The following is a 14,234-nucleotide window of genomic DNA, read 5'->3' on the forward strand; positions in this document are numbered from 1 at the left end:
CACCGCGCTTCTTCTGTAGCTCTTTCTGGTCAGTCTGAACCACTTCAAAAACTGTTTTTGCTAAGCCTGAGAAAGGGAAGATTTTCCGAGCGTGGAGAACCAAGCCTCCTTTTTAGGGTGTAAGGAAAATAGATTCGATTGGATTCACATTCCTTAGGGATAGAGGCGCTATAGGAACGTACCCCACAAAATGAGGCTCACGGTGACCCGAGAGGAAGAGGTTAAAGGAAGAGCTGGGTGGACAGGATTGCGGAGTGGGTTGAGTGTATGAGACCCGGGCTCCACAGAGAGCTGTCCAACCCTTTTCTTCCAAGTTCCGAAGAGAGACATAGCCGGAGGCAAGACTTCGCTTAAATCTCTCAAGAGAGAAATTCAAATGTGCTTCTGTTGTGTGTGCGTGTTGCTATGAGTGTGGGCGTGTCTTTGAGAAGTTGCATGTATGTAGTGTGCATGTTTGTAGTGGGTGCGTGTCTACTGTGTATCAATTTGTGTTGTGTAGTCACGGTATATCTATGGTAACAATGTTTGTGGTATGTATATAGCTTGCTTGATCGTCCGTATATCAATCTGTCAATGTGTGCGTGCGGAGTTGTGTGTTCTTCAGGTGTGTGTGTGCCTGTTGTATATTAGTGATGCATTTCTGTACTGTGCATCTGTATGCCTAAAGCGTGTGTTTCTGCGTATGTCTGTCGAATATGTGTATGTGTGCGGTGTGTCTCTAGTGTCTCTGGCGGTGTCCTTGGTGTGTGTGACCTTATTGTATATATGTGTATATATGTATATTGTACAATGCGTTTCTGCAGCCTTTGCCTCTGTCTTTGTAAAACGTCTGTATCTGCGTGCCTCAACCTGGGTCAGTATTTCTTCAAGGTTCTGATGATTCCATCCATCCCTCCTCAATTCCCCTCCCCCGTCCACACAGTTGTCCCCAGAGCGGTGGTTTCTCCACACTTTCCCCAAACCGGACGACCCCCCCAGAATGCATAGGAGAAATCTTTTCTCACTTTATTTTTTGCCTTTGCTGCTTGCTCTCTCTAACCAGACAGACTGGCAGAGCTTAACATCTTCGTCGTCGTTATCATCAACGTCACTATCATCATCCCTCGGGTGGGGATAAATGGTCAGAATTCCCCGTTTTCATCTGCCTAAACCCACTCGTGGCTCGTCAACTAATCAACCCAATACAATTTGCACTGGGCCAGGAGAAATGGGCCCTAGGAAGACTCAACCCGGCGTCCAGTCTTTGGGGAAAAGAGGAGCAGAAGAGTCCAGTCTTTTAAGCCCCCAGAGGAGAGTGAATGTCAAAGGCAGCAGGGCTCGTTCCTTCCCCTATAGTAGATAGAGCCTTGCTTGCTTCCAGGCCCCGAAGTCTCCCCAGTTCCTCTGCACACTCTGACTGGTCCATGAGGCTGGTGCCCTCTCCGAGGCATCTAGGTCTTTGGGGTGCTGGCCTTTAACCTTGGAGCATGTCGCTTCGGGGCTAATCCTGGGAGTCGGAGAACGCGCCGGCACAGTGCTACGCTCCCGGAAGAAGCTCCTACCACGTGCCGACCGAGAGGCTCTCCCCGAGAGCAGTTTGGGAGGGCGCGTTGTCCCTCTGGCTCACACCTGCTCTCATCCCCATATCACGTCCTGGGGCAGCTAGAGGGGAGCGGGAGAACACAGCAACCAGAGAATAGAGGGGAAGCAGCGGGCGCCATCCGAGACAGATTTCTCGGAGAGTAAACTGAGCAAGGAGTATCTCGCTCCGCGTCTCCTTGCACCGACTGCAGGTGGGCTCGGATGGGTGGCTTAGCATAGGTTCTCCCTGGGTCTAAAAACAGCTATGTCATTCCTTCGCTTTTTCCTGGTTTCTGACTTCCCACTCCAGCGAGAAGCCCCTAAATCGTTTGAAGGCAGAAATGGACGTCTCTGGTTTTTTTCTCGTTCTCTATAAAAATGGTAACTGCCAAACCTCTCCCTCAGGTTCCAGAGACTCTTAAAGACACGAAAAGTGGGGGTATGCAATAATTCCTGCAACCTAGTTAGCTCTGTCCTTGGCCACGAAGGCCGCGTCCGCCGGGACCACGGTTCCTTTCTCTGACCCTCTGGTTCTTGGAATCATAGAGGCTTGAAGACCCTGGCCAACATTCCCCGGACAGAGTTGGTACATCCAAAAAGTTTGGGGGGAGAGCACTGGAGTCCAGGGGCTGGGAATAAAAGGCAGCCGGAGCTAATTAAAAGGGCAAGGCTGCTGAAGCTCTATGCCGCCTCTCTAAGATTCGGCCAGGCTGTACATCCCCTCCCCTTGACCCCCACTCTGAGGAAAGAAGGGAAGCTGACTCCTATTCTATCCTGTCCTGTGCTTCTTTTCTGGCTACTGGGACCACTTCGCACGGGAGATATGCCGGGGAGACACAGAAAAGAGTTTTACCACTCACCCACCCCTAAATTAATCAAGTCTTCAGACTCTTGGGCCCTTGTTGCCGGGCATAGCCAGACTGGGTCATGCCTGAAATACTCATTTTGGTTTTTGCTCATTAAAAAACAAGTCTCCTTTGGCAGAATTACTGTTACAAAGCTCTTGTAGAACGCGGTAAGCTGAGGGTCTCCAGGTCTCATAGCAGGTGGGTGCATTATCCTGCGGAGAGGTACTGGGGCCGGCCTGAAGCCCAGGTCCTTGGTATCTCGCCTCTCGCAAATTGGTTTATTTGCATTAAGTAGGTCTGGTCCAGGAACCTATCGCGAGGTTTTCAAAGAAGAGTGTACTGTTCTTGGAGAAACTGTGGCTATTGGGGGGGTCGGGGGGGGGTGTCATTCTCTGATTCTCCTGTCCCTTCCCGCCCCTCCCCTTTCTTACGCCCAGGCAAAGCACCTAGAAGCCGGTCTTCACAGCCGTTTGAAAGGCAATTAATTACATTCCCAAGGGAAGTCGGATATTTACCGGGTTTTTTCTATGGCAGGTTTTTGCTGCCACCACAGACTTATGGCTCCGTCTGCTGGCATCCCAGGAGGAGAAGAGGGAGAAAGAAGAGAAGGGGAAATTTTGGGGAACCTTGTGAGGATATTAATGGTCTCCAACAAGGCCAGTGGGTTCCTGACCCTTAGACACTTTGGCAATGGCAGTTACGCCTTTTGGAGTCAGAGAAACTAAAACTCTTCATCCGCTTCTTACTCTGCTTCCTCACTCCCACCCAAGTCGTCCAGAACCCTAGAAGGGGAGTCACCACAACGAATTTTGGTATTGTGGAGGATGGGAAACACGTGGGGGCGGTTGCCCTACCTGAGTCTTCCTTTCTCTCCTGCTTCTTGTCCACCAGCAACCCTCTCCTTTCTCCTCCTTTGCCAAAGTGAGCTGATAACAGGACTGGAGCTCAGCCTCCTACCTTATCGGACAGGTCCCAAAGGGACACTTTGGTTAAGACTCTGTTTCCCTTCTGGATTCAGAGAAGCTATCCCCCGCCAGACTAAGCAAAAACTCAACCTTGCCTTCGCCCAGCCAGCATCCTAAGGACCCATTCTGTTAAGGATTTCCCCCCAAATCCCAGGACTCCGGGGATCCCTTGCACTGCTTCCCTGGAAAGGTCCCAGACTGATGCCGAGAACCAGAAATCCAAAGAGTCTGAATTCACCCCACAAGATTTCTCTCTCCCCAAAATCAAAGCCGCACACCAGTTTACACTTAAGCACAGTAGTCTCAAGGGGGTAATCGTGGCCTCTCAACCACCTTGACCCTGCTAGGCAAAGTTGGAGGACAGAGGCACCGAACTGCAGAATGCTCACTCCCCTGAATATAAGACTGCCCTTCTTTTCCTTCTTCTCCAGAAAGAGAAATCAGAGAAATAGATGGGGAGATCTGGGGACTGGTCTGCCTCTGGTCTGACTTGTCACTCTTGCTTCCTGCCCTACTGGCCTCCGGCTGGGCTTGGCCCCATTGGGGTCAGGGAGCCCACAGATGGCTTAGATCTCTGCCCTCAAGCTGCTCCCTCTCCCTGTTTTGCTCCATTAGCATATCCTAAGTCTGTCCCCCGAGTGAACTGATCTGGGCTACACTTCCCAGGGCACCGGGACGTTGAATACACGGGGGTAGGGGGGAAGGTGAAGAGGGGGGGTAAATTTACTAATAGCAGAAGAGCTGGTTAGAAATGGAGCTTGACTTTTCTTGGGTCAACCTCTGGGGCCTCTAGGCTCAGAGCAGACAAGAAATTCTGCCCGATGGGGCCACTTTCTTCAAGGGGGAGCCAGAGGACCCAGTCCAACCTCCGGAAATTTTCTCCTCAATCACCCGGCTCCTCCGAAATCCGGGCCTCTTCGATACCTGCTTGTCTCCTGCCCATGTCAGGCCTTTCCCTTTCTAGAGTAAAACTAAAAAACCAAAAGCTCGGAATTTCTGGGCACTGGGGGACATTTTCGTTCCTCACTGGTATTGTGAAGCTGTCTGAGGAAAGAACATTAGTGAGGGTCGTAGGGTAGGGGTCAGTTTTCCCTGGAAGAGATGACCCCCTTCCCTCATCCCCTCCGGGAGTCATCTTTGCAGGGATCAGGCGACCCTGATCATACCAGTTCAGACAACCCAAAATCTGGTCATCTGACTGAGGAGCTGCACCCCTGGTCCAGTGGGAGCCTCAAGCATGGGGGGAGGGGGGCAAGCAAAAGGGCTACTTTCTCCTTACTTTCCCTACCTCTACTCCCAGCTTCTTTCTTCTTTTCTTATGTGCATTTCTTCCTCCTCATTGTCAACAATAATTACTTTTATTTTCTTTTGTGTGTGTATGTGTATGTTTTGGGAGGGGGAGGACAGGTGGAGAGAAAACTGTAGTTTCCTCTCCCCTTCTCCTTTATCCCTGTCTTTCTGTTTCCCGTGGCTCCTGAGGTTTCTGCCAGGGTGAGGGTCAAAGACAGGGCTGACAGAGAGTGAGACCCGAGGCGCTGACAGGCTTTGGGTGGGGGTAAAGGCTGCTGACATGGAGCAGAAAAAAAAGGTGAAGGCCGCTTAGTCCAGGCTAAGAGCAGGCCCCAGAGGCCAGGTCCAAAATTAGACGCCTTTGGAAGGAGGCTTTCTCAGCCCCCAAACCCTCTTCCTTTATGCCTGGGGCTAGAAATCCCAGGGTCCTTTCAGGAGAAAAGTGCCAAATGTCTATCTGCGGTTACCTTTCTCCCAAGACCCCTTAGGCCAGTCCCCATTCACTCATCCTCCCTCTGAGGGCCTGATCTTGAGGGAGGATTAGGAGAACAGGGCGTCTGCCTGGTTTCAGACCTCAGTTCCACTTGCCTTAAGGAGTGGGCTCAGTTATTTCCTCTGCCCTCCCCAGTTTATGTACTCCCGAGGACCTGGAGGTTGTTGCCTGGAGGAAAGAGTAAAGAGAAGGAAGGAAAGGCAGAGCGGACAAGAGCGAAGGTGGCCCTGATTGTCAGCAGCCCACACCATCAGGGCCCTCCACCCTCCTTTCCCCTGAGCCCACCTCGTGCCCGGAACCTAGCGCCCCCGCTATTCGTTTGCCTGGGCTGTCGTGAGCCGTCTCTGATCTGGGGAGTGAACTCTGTGTCCAGGAGTAGGGGCTTTAGTTTGACATCTATTTGGTTCTCCGTGATTAAAACTGAGCAGGATTTGGAAGAAGGGGTAGCTTTAGTTCCTGGCACAACAAATGGGACAGCGCGGATGGGGAAGATCCTGGTTTCTGTGGGTTTAGGGTTTGGGGGATTGAGGGTGGTTTGATGGGCGGCGTATAAACCCGCTGAGCCTGGAGAGAAAAGTGCCCTAGTGTACAGTGTCTGTATCGCGGTTCCCTTGGGAGATCGGCCTCTCCTGACCTAGGAAGCTGGGGTGAAAGGAGCAGGAGGAGGAGGAAGGCCGGGAGCCCTTAAGGCTTCACAGACCGAAGTCTGTTCCAGACTAACTCCCTTTTATTCCCAGTTCCTTCCCCTAGGAGCATTTCCAACAAGGGAATACCAGGTCAGGACATACGTCTCTTCCATTCAGGCCAAGACCCACGCTCAGCTCGCCTAGACTGGCTACCGAAACCACCGAAACCCAGCTGATGCCGGCGGGACCGAACCAGGCCCTCCCACCGCCCACCACCTCCTCTCTGAGGCAGCCCGCCTCGGGCCCAGCTGGGCTCTCGGCGCCGGCAAGAATTAGGGACTGAGAGAGTAGGAAGAAACACAATTAAGACAAATCCACCCACCTTCCTGTGGGAGCCCTCCACCTGCTGGCCTAGCGGGGAGACCCCCTCTTCTTCGTTCCTCAGCTCGCCCTGGACGAGTCCCCTAACCTTACCGGTTCTCTGCCCCACAGCCTCCAGCTCCTTGCTTCCCCTGAGCAGGTGTGTGTGTATGGGGGGAAGGGGGGGAGGGTAGAGTGCTCCCGCATCTACACACTTGCCAAACTGACCCTTGCCCAGAGCTTCTCCACAGATTTGTCCTCTCCTAAACACCGCCGCCCCCCACTCCCACCCCCTAGTCTGGTGCTCACCTCCGCTGGATAACCCCAGCAGAGAAGCCGCAAGGTTTCGGAATAGTTGTGGAAGAAAGAATGAGGAGGACTGGGGCAGTCCCTTCCTTCCCGCCTTGGTCCCAGTCACCGCCAAGAAGCAAAGGTGCTAGGGAGAGCTGGATCTGAAGCCCTGAGGCACCTGGAATCAGAGCTGGGCGGTGTAGAAGGGTCCCAGAGTACCGGGGGGCAAACAAGAGCTTTCAACCAACGACAACCCTTTCTCACCCCAGACTTCTCTGAGCTTTGCTGATGCATCCCTTCGGTGTCCCCCCAGGTCCTCGGCGCACCAGAGGTTCTCCAACGATTCTCGCCCCTTTCTCGTCCCGGTCCCTGTCTCCCCTCTCCCCAAAAGACCTCCGCCCGGGCCTGGGGTGGCAAGCTCAGCAGCCTGGAGACTAACAAAGTAGAGTCGTTCTGTTTATGTTTATAACGCTGAGGAAGGAAGGGGGGCGTCCCAGTTAGGGACCACTGGGGTTGAGGAGGAAAGGAGGAGATTAGGCAAGGCTTGTGGGGCCAGCCGATGTTGGACGGAGTTGATGCCGGCACGCAGCAAACCAGCAGCGGGAAGGTAGAGAAGAGGGGTTCGAACTACCCGGGTTGTGAAAAGGACGGGGTAAGACAGGGCAGGAGAGGACAATCGGGCAAGGCAGGACGCAGCAGGACTACCCTCTAGGCTGGGAGTGGGTGGAAGTACAGATTCTTAGGCACCCGCCGGGGAGTGGGGCGTCCTCCAAGAACCGGAGCCCTAAGAGAAGAAAGGTGGCGAAAGCCGTGGTGGAGAAAGATCATTGTAACATTTTTAATTAGGAGGGGGAAAAAAATCACATCAACAAGCCCGCGTTTGCAGAAAGACAGGGGGAGGGAGAAGCTGGGGGCCAGCCGGCGTTTATTCTCCCTTCACCCCACCCACCCACAACCCACGAGAGGTCCCTTGACTAGAACGAGTCCCGCGGGAGCAAGCCCCGAAGGGATCCAGTCTGGTGGCCCCATCGTTAGTCGGAGTCACCTCGATCCCGGGACAGTACCTTGATCCGGTGAAAGCGCGTCCAGGCTGTGGGGCCGGCCGGGGGCAGGAGCGCGGAGAGAGGACGGAATATCCTCTTAAAGGGCCAGTCGTGAGAGGCTCCGAGGTGGTTGCGAAGGAGGGGGAGGGGGAAGAGGGGAGGAGGAAGGGGGGGGAGATAAGTGAGGTGAAGAAGAGGAGAGCACCCCCCCCAAAAAGAAAGAAAAAAGAAAATGTCCCCCCAAAGCAATCCCACCTCCAGCCCGTGCTCAGCGCCTCCGCCGCCAATGATGATGATGGTGATGATGGTGATGGTGATGATGGTGAATACATTGGAAAGTTTTTTTGGCCCCGGCGAGGGGTGTCAGATTGAAGGCTCTGTGCGCATGTGCGAAGGTGTCCGGAATTGACAATGCTGGGGAGATGAAGATAGCGTGTAGCAGCTTCGGGAGTCAAGGAGGAGGAGAGGGATTCAGCAAGCCGACAACATGAGATCCAAGGCGAGGGCCAGAAAGCTAGCCAAAAGTAGGTCTCTACCGTTCCGCGCTTCCGCCCCCGGGGCTCCGGGCCCGCGCTCCCGGCCTGGTCTCCCCCTCGACCGTCCGTGCTGGACTTGGGGGCACAGGGGAGGGGGGTGAGGGGCTTCCAGAGGAGTGGGGTGTTGTGCGTGTGCCCCGCAACCCAACGCGCTGCTAGCTCCCAGGCCACCTTGTTGGGGACTGCAGAAGGGTGGACTGGGAGGGCTGGGGGGGGGGGGGTCGTCTCTCTTCCTCTTTCTCTGCTCTCTTTGCTAGTTCCCCCCACACACCCCCCGCCCTGGTTCCCTGCCGAGGAGCCGGGGCACCGGGATTGTGCTGTCCCCGAGGGTTAGTCGTCCCCCCCCGATAAAACCCACCCCCCAAAAACCTTCCCAGTGTCAGGCGTTCCTCCGGCTGAACTCAAGACGCGGGGGAATGGCCGGGGAGGGAGGGGGTGAAGAGGAGGGCGAGGGGGTGGAGGGGAGAGAAAAGCGAAAGTTAACCAAAAGTTGACGAAAGGGGAGAACAACTTTTTTTCCTTCCTCACTCACTTACACACATACACACTCCCTCTCCCTCTTCCTTCGCCTCTCCCTCTCTCTCTCCCTCTCCCTCTTCCTATCCCTCTCCCTCTCTCCCTCTCCCTCTCTCCCTCTCCTTCTCCCTCCCTCTCCCTCTCCCTCTCTCCCTCTCTCTCCTCCAGTGGTTCTCAGTCCTGGTCAAATCCTATACCGGGCTTTTGAAATAGTGGGCGCTAGAGCACCGCCTTTGGCATCCAACAGACTCAAGAGGGGAGAGTTAAGGCTGAGAAGGGTGGGGGGGAAGGGAGACCGAGAGGGGAGGGAGACGGAGAGAAAGAAACAATCCTCCAGCAAGTCCTCCAGCAGGACAATTATTAAGGAAAGTTGGGGGGGGGGGGTGCAGAGAACTGGTTAGGAAAAAATGGAGACGTTTGCTTTAGGTTGGAATTTTTTGTTATGTTTATTCCCAAATATAAAGAGAGTGAGGCTTGTAGAGTGAAAATTTGGTAGTTCTGGTGAAGAAGGAATGGGAATTATTTTGGGGGTGGTGAGATTTCGATTTAGTCCTATGTATTCCTCCCCCATTTCTCTGGACTCTCTCTCTCCATTCTTTCTCTTCTCTCTAGCATATGCCCTCACCCCTGCCTGTCGCGATCCAGCCGTGCAAAGAGTCCGGGAGCCTGACTAGTTAGGTTGTTGGAACTTGGGATAGAGGCTGAGAGTTCTGCTGTCAAAGCGCCCTTACTTTCTGTTTCGCTCTGCCTTAGGGAAATGTCCCAAGATTTCAACCGGGAACCCTGCCCGCGGGTCCTTCAGTGCCCCCCACCCCTCCCAGTTTAACTCAAGTTTCCGCCGACAAGTTTTTGGCGTTTCTGTGGAGAAACCTATTTCTCTCCCTTCTCCGCCATCTCTTTACAGCCACTCTGCTCCCTAGCCCGGAAGTTTGGGACGCAGTTGGAACAAAGCTGGGCTTGGTATTTCTGTGTTATCCGTACATAGACAAGTCCTCCCACGGCTGGAGGGCCGAGGAGTGGGAAAGTAGGGCAGGTGCGAGGGGCAGAAGGGCCGGGGCCAGGTGAGTCCGGCTCCTGCAGTCTGGGCTGTACGCCCGGTTGGGGCGAAGGAGGCCCGGAGTTCTCGCTTCGGCGCTGACGCTTTCCCCAGCTGCTCTGGCCGGCTGCGATGTCCCTGGTTTCGGCTTCTTTTCCAGCTACTCTGCCCGCGTGAAAGGGAGGCAGGTCCTTTCTGCTTTAGTCTTCCCCCTTGCCCTGGTCCTAGGGTCCTAGCCCTGGCGGCTGCCTTCTCCTCCGGCAGCATGGCCTTGGAGGTTGCTCATCTCCTCCGACTGAGCTCCGACCCGTGTCTGATGGGGGCTTCCATTTGGATTTTTCTCGCTCTTCTCTTGATTCCTCCAGGGGTCCGAGACCAGTAGGCGAAGCTCTAGGCAGGGAGCCCGGGGGCCCTTGGACACGGTGCTGATTCGGGCGCGCTTCACCCTGCTCTTTCTTCGTACCTTTTTTCTCTGACAAGCCCCATTCTCTGCCCTAGGGTGGGCAGAGCTCTGGGCCCTTGGATCCTCCATTTATAAGAAGCGGGCTTTAAAGAGGTCGCTGCTTTTGTAGGCACAGGGGCCGACCTGGAGACCCAAGCACGCTGGCCCCCGAAAGTCCCTAGCCCAGCTCCGGGAATGAGCGGCCCCGGCTTGGACGTAGCTGCAGAAGGCAGTAACTGCAGCTGTGGAAAAGACCTTGGGTTTAAAGACAGTCTAATGAATGTTCCTTCTACCTCACACACTATTCCTGAATAGGGTGCTGAGGCTGAAGAATGACCCTGGTCAGCCTGCAGCTTGGCTGCAGCGGAGGCTGTTGCTGTTGCCTCCGCGGATCCGGGCCTGGGGCTTAGGGCTGCAAGTGTCCGAGTGTAACAAGCCGCCAAGAGACGGCCTACCTAGACCCGGCCACCCGGCGAGAGGCCGGGTTTATGGCGCCTGCTCGAACTCCCTGGAGCCACTGGAACTCTTTGGCCCTTTTCTATGCTCATTGACCAGCACCAGAGAAGGTGTGCTGAGAGTTTCTGACTCTGATAGAAGCAAGGTGTATGTTCTCGTGAGTTTGTGTGTATATATGCGGGCGCGCCTGTTTCCGTGTGCATAATCTGCTTCGAGGGGACATTCTCAAGATTTTTCCACTACAGAAAAACCCAAATACTCCCCCAACTCAGATTCGTAAAAAGTGACTGAAAAGATGGACAAGTCAGCGAGAAGCCTACGGGGTTCTTTGGAAATATGCTCAAGGCGCAGTCAATGTCCTCCCTAGAAAGGGGGTCTGGTGTCCAGGCAGGCGGCAGAGGTCTGAGTCTGAGTACACTCTCCAAGTTGGCTGCAGCTAGCCACTGAACCAAGAGGGAAGGCGTTCTTCTTCGCCGGTAACTTTAACTTGAGTCTCTGTCTGCTCTGCTGGGCCCAGGACAGGAGTTTCTCTTGTCTCTGTCTCTGTCTGCCTCTCTCTCTCTTTCTCTCTGTCTCTGTCTTTCCCCCCTACCCCAACACATACGTATAGCACACACAGTGGAAGTACTGTCTCTCTTTGGTGGGACTAAGGTCTGATTAAGATCAGGTGTTTCATACAAGGCAAAAACTCGCCGGTTTATGGGGTCTCTGCTGAGGATTTCAGGGATAGCTATTGCGAACAGTAGCTCAGAGCGAAGGTTCCCCTCTCCCAGGAGTATTTCTGTGAACAAGCAGACTGGCCGCGTGTGCGCCTCTGTAGCGAGGGATACATTACCCAGACGTACGAACACACATCCCAGTTTCCCGATGCACACTCGCGCAAGCAGCGTGCCGGCTCCTAGCGTCCCAGACCAGGCCCCCTACTTCTACTCCTACTTGGACACTGATACAGCCTTTGGGGGTTCCACCTGAGCTGTGCTTGGGACACGGAGAGAAACAAGGTGGTAGAGGCTAAGGCAGGAATGTGGGGAGATTGGTGGCCGCGTTCAGTTTATACCCTACCGTAGAAATCCAATTCATTGGACACTATTTTGAGCAGATGTGGAGGTCCCCAGGGACCTGGCTCCATTATCTGATTTGGAGAGGGTTGAGCTAGGTAACTGGAAAAAGGAAAGAGAGCAGCTTGCCCTCCCCGTGCTCCTATTGCTTCCTCTCCCCTTGCGCCCCCCACCCTCCACTCTGTACCGCCACTTCTTGATCCTCGACCTCTACCCAAGTTGGTGGAACTGACCCGGTAGGAGTTGGAGAAAGAAGGAAGGGGGAAGCAGGGACGTGCATCACGAGTGGATGGCGACTGCCGTCGTGGCAAAATCCACAGCTTCGGCAGCTGCCTGTGCAGATAGAGGAGAGTTTCTGGGTGTGTGTGCTGGGCCTGGGCCTACACCATCCAGGTCTCCTTGACCCCACTGACCTTTAGGACTTCTTTGGCGTACTCAGATCTCGGTTTCCCTAAGGGTTTTCCAAAACGTCACCTCCAACCCCAATTTCTTTCTCCAGGAGAAAGAATTGAGGGAGTTTTTTTCCCCTATCATTTTTATTATTATTTTAAGTGAAGGCTCCATTTGCAGCAACCGAAAGGTTCTGGACAACCTCAAGAGACAGTAGCATCTGCGTGCTGAGGCCAAGAGACCCGCGGGAGGGGGAGGGGGGGAGAGAACACAGGGGGATGGGCTCCAGTAGCTGGAATTTCGTTTCTGTTTCCGAGAGGGGGACCCCATCTCCTGCAGAGTTTATTTCTCAGGGGTCTCCGTGGCTTCCAAGGAGTCCTTTTGTCCAAAGGCTGAGCTCTTGGCCCCCAAGGGTGAAAACTCCACTCGGTTCCCCACCTTTGACACCTCCTCATCCCTTTGAAATCATTTAGTCCAAGCTGAAAATTTATTCCTTCCAACTTCCAAAGCTGACCCATTTCACCCAACCCAGAGCTGGGACTTAGCTTCTTCTTCCTTGCGACCTCCAGGGTGGGGATAAGAATACAAGTCGCTCACTTCCTGGGGCTGTTTCATAACTGACCTGTCCATATCAGTCCCCAGCTCCCAGTCACAATCACAGTAACTCTGCCTGGTGGATCGTCTCTTTGGGGGTGGTTAGGGGAAGAAGAAAAGGAAGAAAGCCCCACTTTGGGTGTCTTCTATCCGAATCTTTCTGATAGTGCTTAGTTGGAGATTCCGGTTCCATATCCCTTGTTAGGAGAGCTGGGGTCCTGAGACTCTAGCCCGAGCCCACATTCCCACGGGGCTAACCTTCTCCCCCTCCCCAACAGGCCTTTTCCAGACATTGCAGGCCTGGGTGGGCTCCGGGGGAAAGGGTTTCCGAGGGCTCCACCGTCTCCTCTCCCTCCTCCTCTGGGTCCTTAGGACTGGCTGGCTCCTTGGGGCTCTTTCTAAACATTCGCTGCCGCCCTGCTGGTCTCCTAGCACTTCCTCCAAAGCTATTAGAACCTGGGGGCCAGGGAACAGGCAAAAAGGAGAGAGAGTTGTAGACAGAGCTCGTGTGCGTGTGGAAACACCAGCCAACGTTAGAAAACTTGGTAGCAGACTCCTTGGGTCCCAGGCACCAGGGATGCAAAGATGTGCCTTCTCCGGGAAAACTCTCCGAGCTACCTCCCTCTTAGCCAGGAACCCAGAGTTGATTTGAATTGGGCACCTTGTTCACTCAGGAATGCTGGGGTCACAACGGTTCCCTCAACTCAGTGGAACTGCCTGGTCGCCTGTTCCAGCGGGTCCGCACGTTGCCCCCTCTTCTCCCAATCTCATTTCTCTTTCTTTGCACCGAGTCTCTGAATAAACTGCCCCTTGGCGGCGCCCCCCACTCCGCCTTGTTCCCTCCAGGAGACAGCCAGGTCAGGGGGAACTGCTGTCTGGCGTTGGTGGGCTGTGTCCCTCGGAGCCCGGTTAGCCCCGCTTGGGACGAAAGGACTCGCGTTCAGCGAGACAAGCTGGGGGAATGGGACCCAGGACCAGGGGCCAGTGCAGGGGAAAGGAAGGAGAAACCGATCAAGGTCTCTGCCAGCGTGCGATCCAACGCTTTAAGTTACTTCTCCACGGTCTCTGCCCAGCTCCTAACGTGAGACTGCAGTCACAGGACTCGTTTTTAACAATCGCGACAAGATCCGTCAATCTTTTTAGTTAAGAAAGATTCCTCCAGGCTTGGCAGTAGAGTGAATGATTCCAGGAGAGCCCCTTTTAGGGTATCAGCGGACTTCGAGGGTCAATATTTTCCCTTCTATTAACTTCCTCTCCAGGTGGTATGGGAGAGCCCCAATGAGACACTGACCCACATGTTTCTAGGGAAGTATATAGGAGTAACCCCTCTGAGTCAGGGTGTAGGGAAGTTAGAGCTTATGTAGGGGCAACCATCGGGGGTTCCTTAGGATCCGGAATCTCCACCTCCTGGAACCCCAAACAAGTCAGGCGCTTGCTTCTGAATAAGAAGTTAGTAGAAACGATAACCCTTCTTTCTGAGGTTTTGTAGTAGAAAGATTTTTGTGCGGAGGGGAAAGCAAAAACGATTCCGGGGGTTCTCTCTTCAGCTGGAAGCATGCAAGGATAATTGGGCAGGTGTCTGACCCTTGAGACATTTTGAGGTTGTCTTTCAGTCTCCCTAGTTCCTATTCTTCCGCTGGAGGGCACGGGACCTGGTCCCGCACCCAAACCCAGCTCGGACCGTTCCCCTAGGGATAACCTTTCTAGTCTTCTGCCAGGAAACCCCATTC

The 14,234-nt window shown here is 54.3% G+C and overlaps 1 protein-coding gene and 1 long non-coding RNA gene across 4 annotated transcripts in view; one reads left to right on the forward strand and one right to left on the reverse strand.

The window, feature by feature from the left end:
* Positions 1-984: 984 nt before the first annotated feature.
* LOC140504085 (uncharacterized) lies at positions 985-3,255 on the reverse strand. Its single transcript, XR_011966958.1, has 2 exons — positions 2,924-3,255; positions 985-2,189 (listed from the first exon to the last, which is right to left on the reverse strand). It is a non-coding gene; the product is annotated as an uncharacterized lncRNA (long non-coding RNA).
* A 4,569-nt stretch (positions 3,256-7,824) lies between these two features.
* PRDM16 (PR/SET domain 16) overlaps positions 7,825-14,234 on the forward strand; it is a 635,076-nt gene continuing 628,666 nt past the window's right edge. For all 3 annotated transcript variants that reach the window (XM_072608625.1, XM_072608629.1, XM_072608626.1), the window contains exon 1: positions 7,825-8,000. In XM_072608625.1, the coding sequence (XP_072464726.1) occupies positions 7,964-8,000 (37 nt within the window). In that variant the 5' untranslated portion in view covers positions 7,825-7,963. The remainder of the gene's footprint in view (positions 8,001-14,234) is intronic.

The sequence above is a fragment of the Notamacropus eugenii genome, chromosome 5, assembly GCF_028372415.1.
Source record: "Notamacropus eugenii isolate mMacEug1 chromosome 5, mMacEug1.pri_v2, whole genome shotgun sequence".
Taxonomy (NCBI): domain Eukaryota; kingdom Metazoa; phylum Chordata; class Mammalia; order Diprotodontia; family Macropodidae; genus Notamacropus; species Notamacropus eugenii.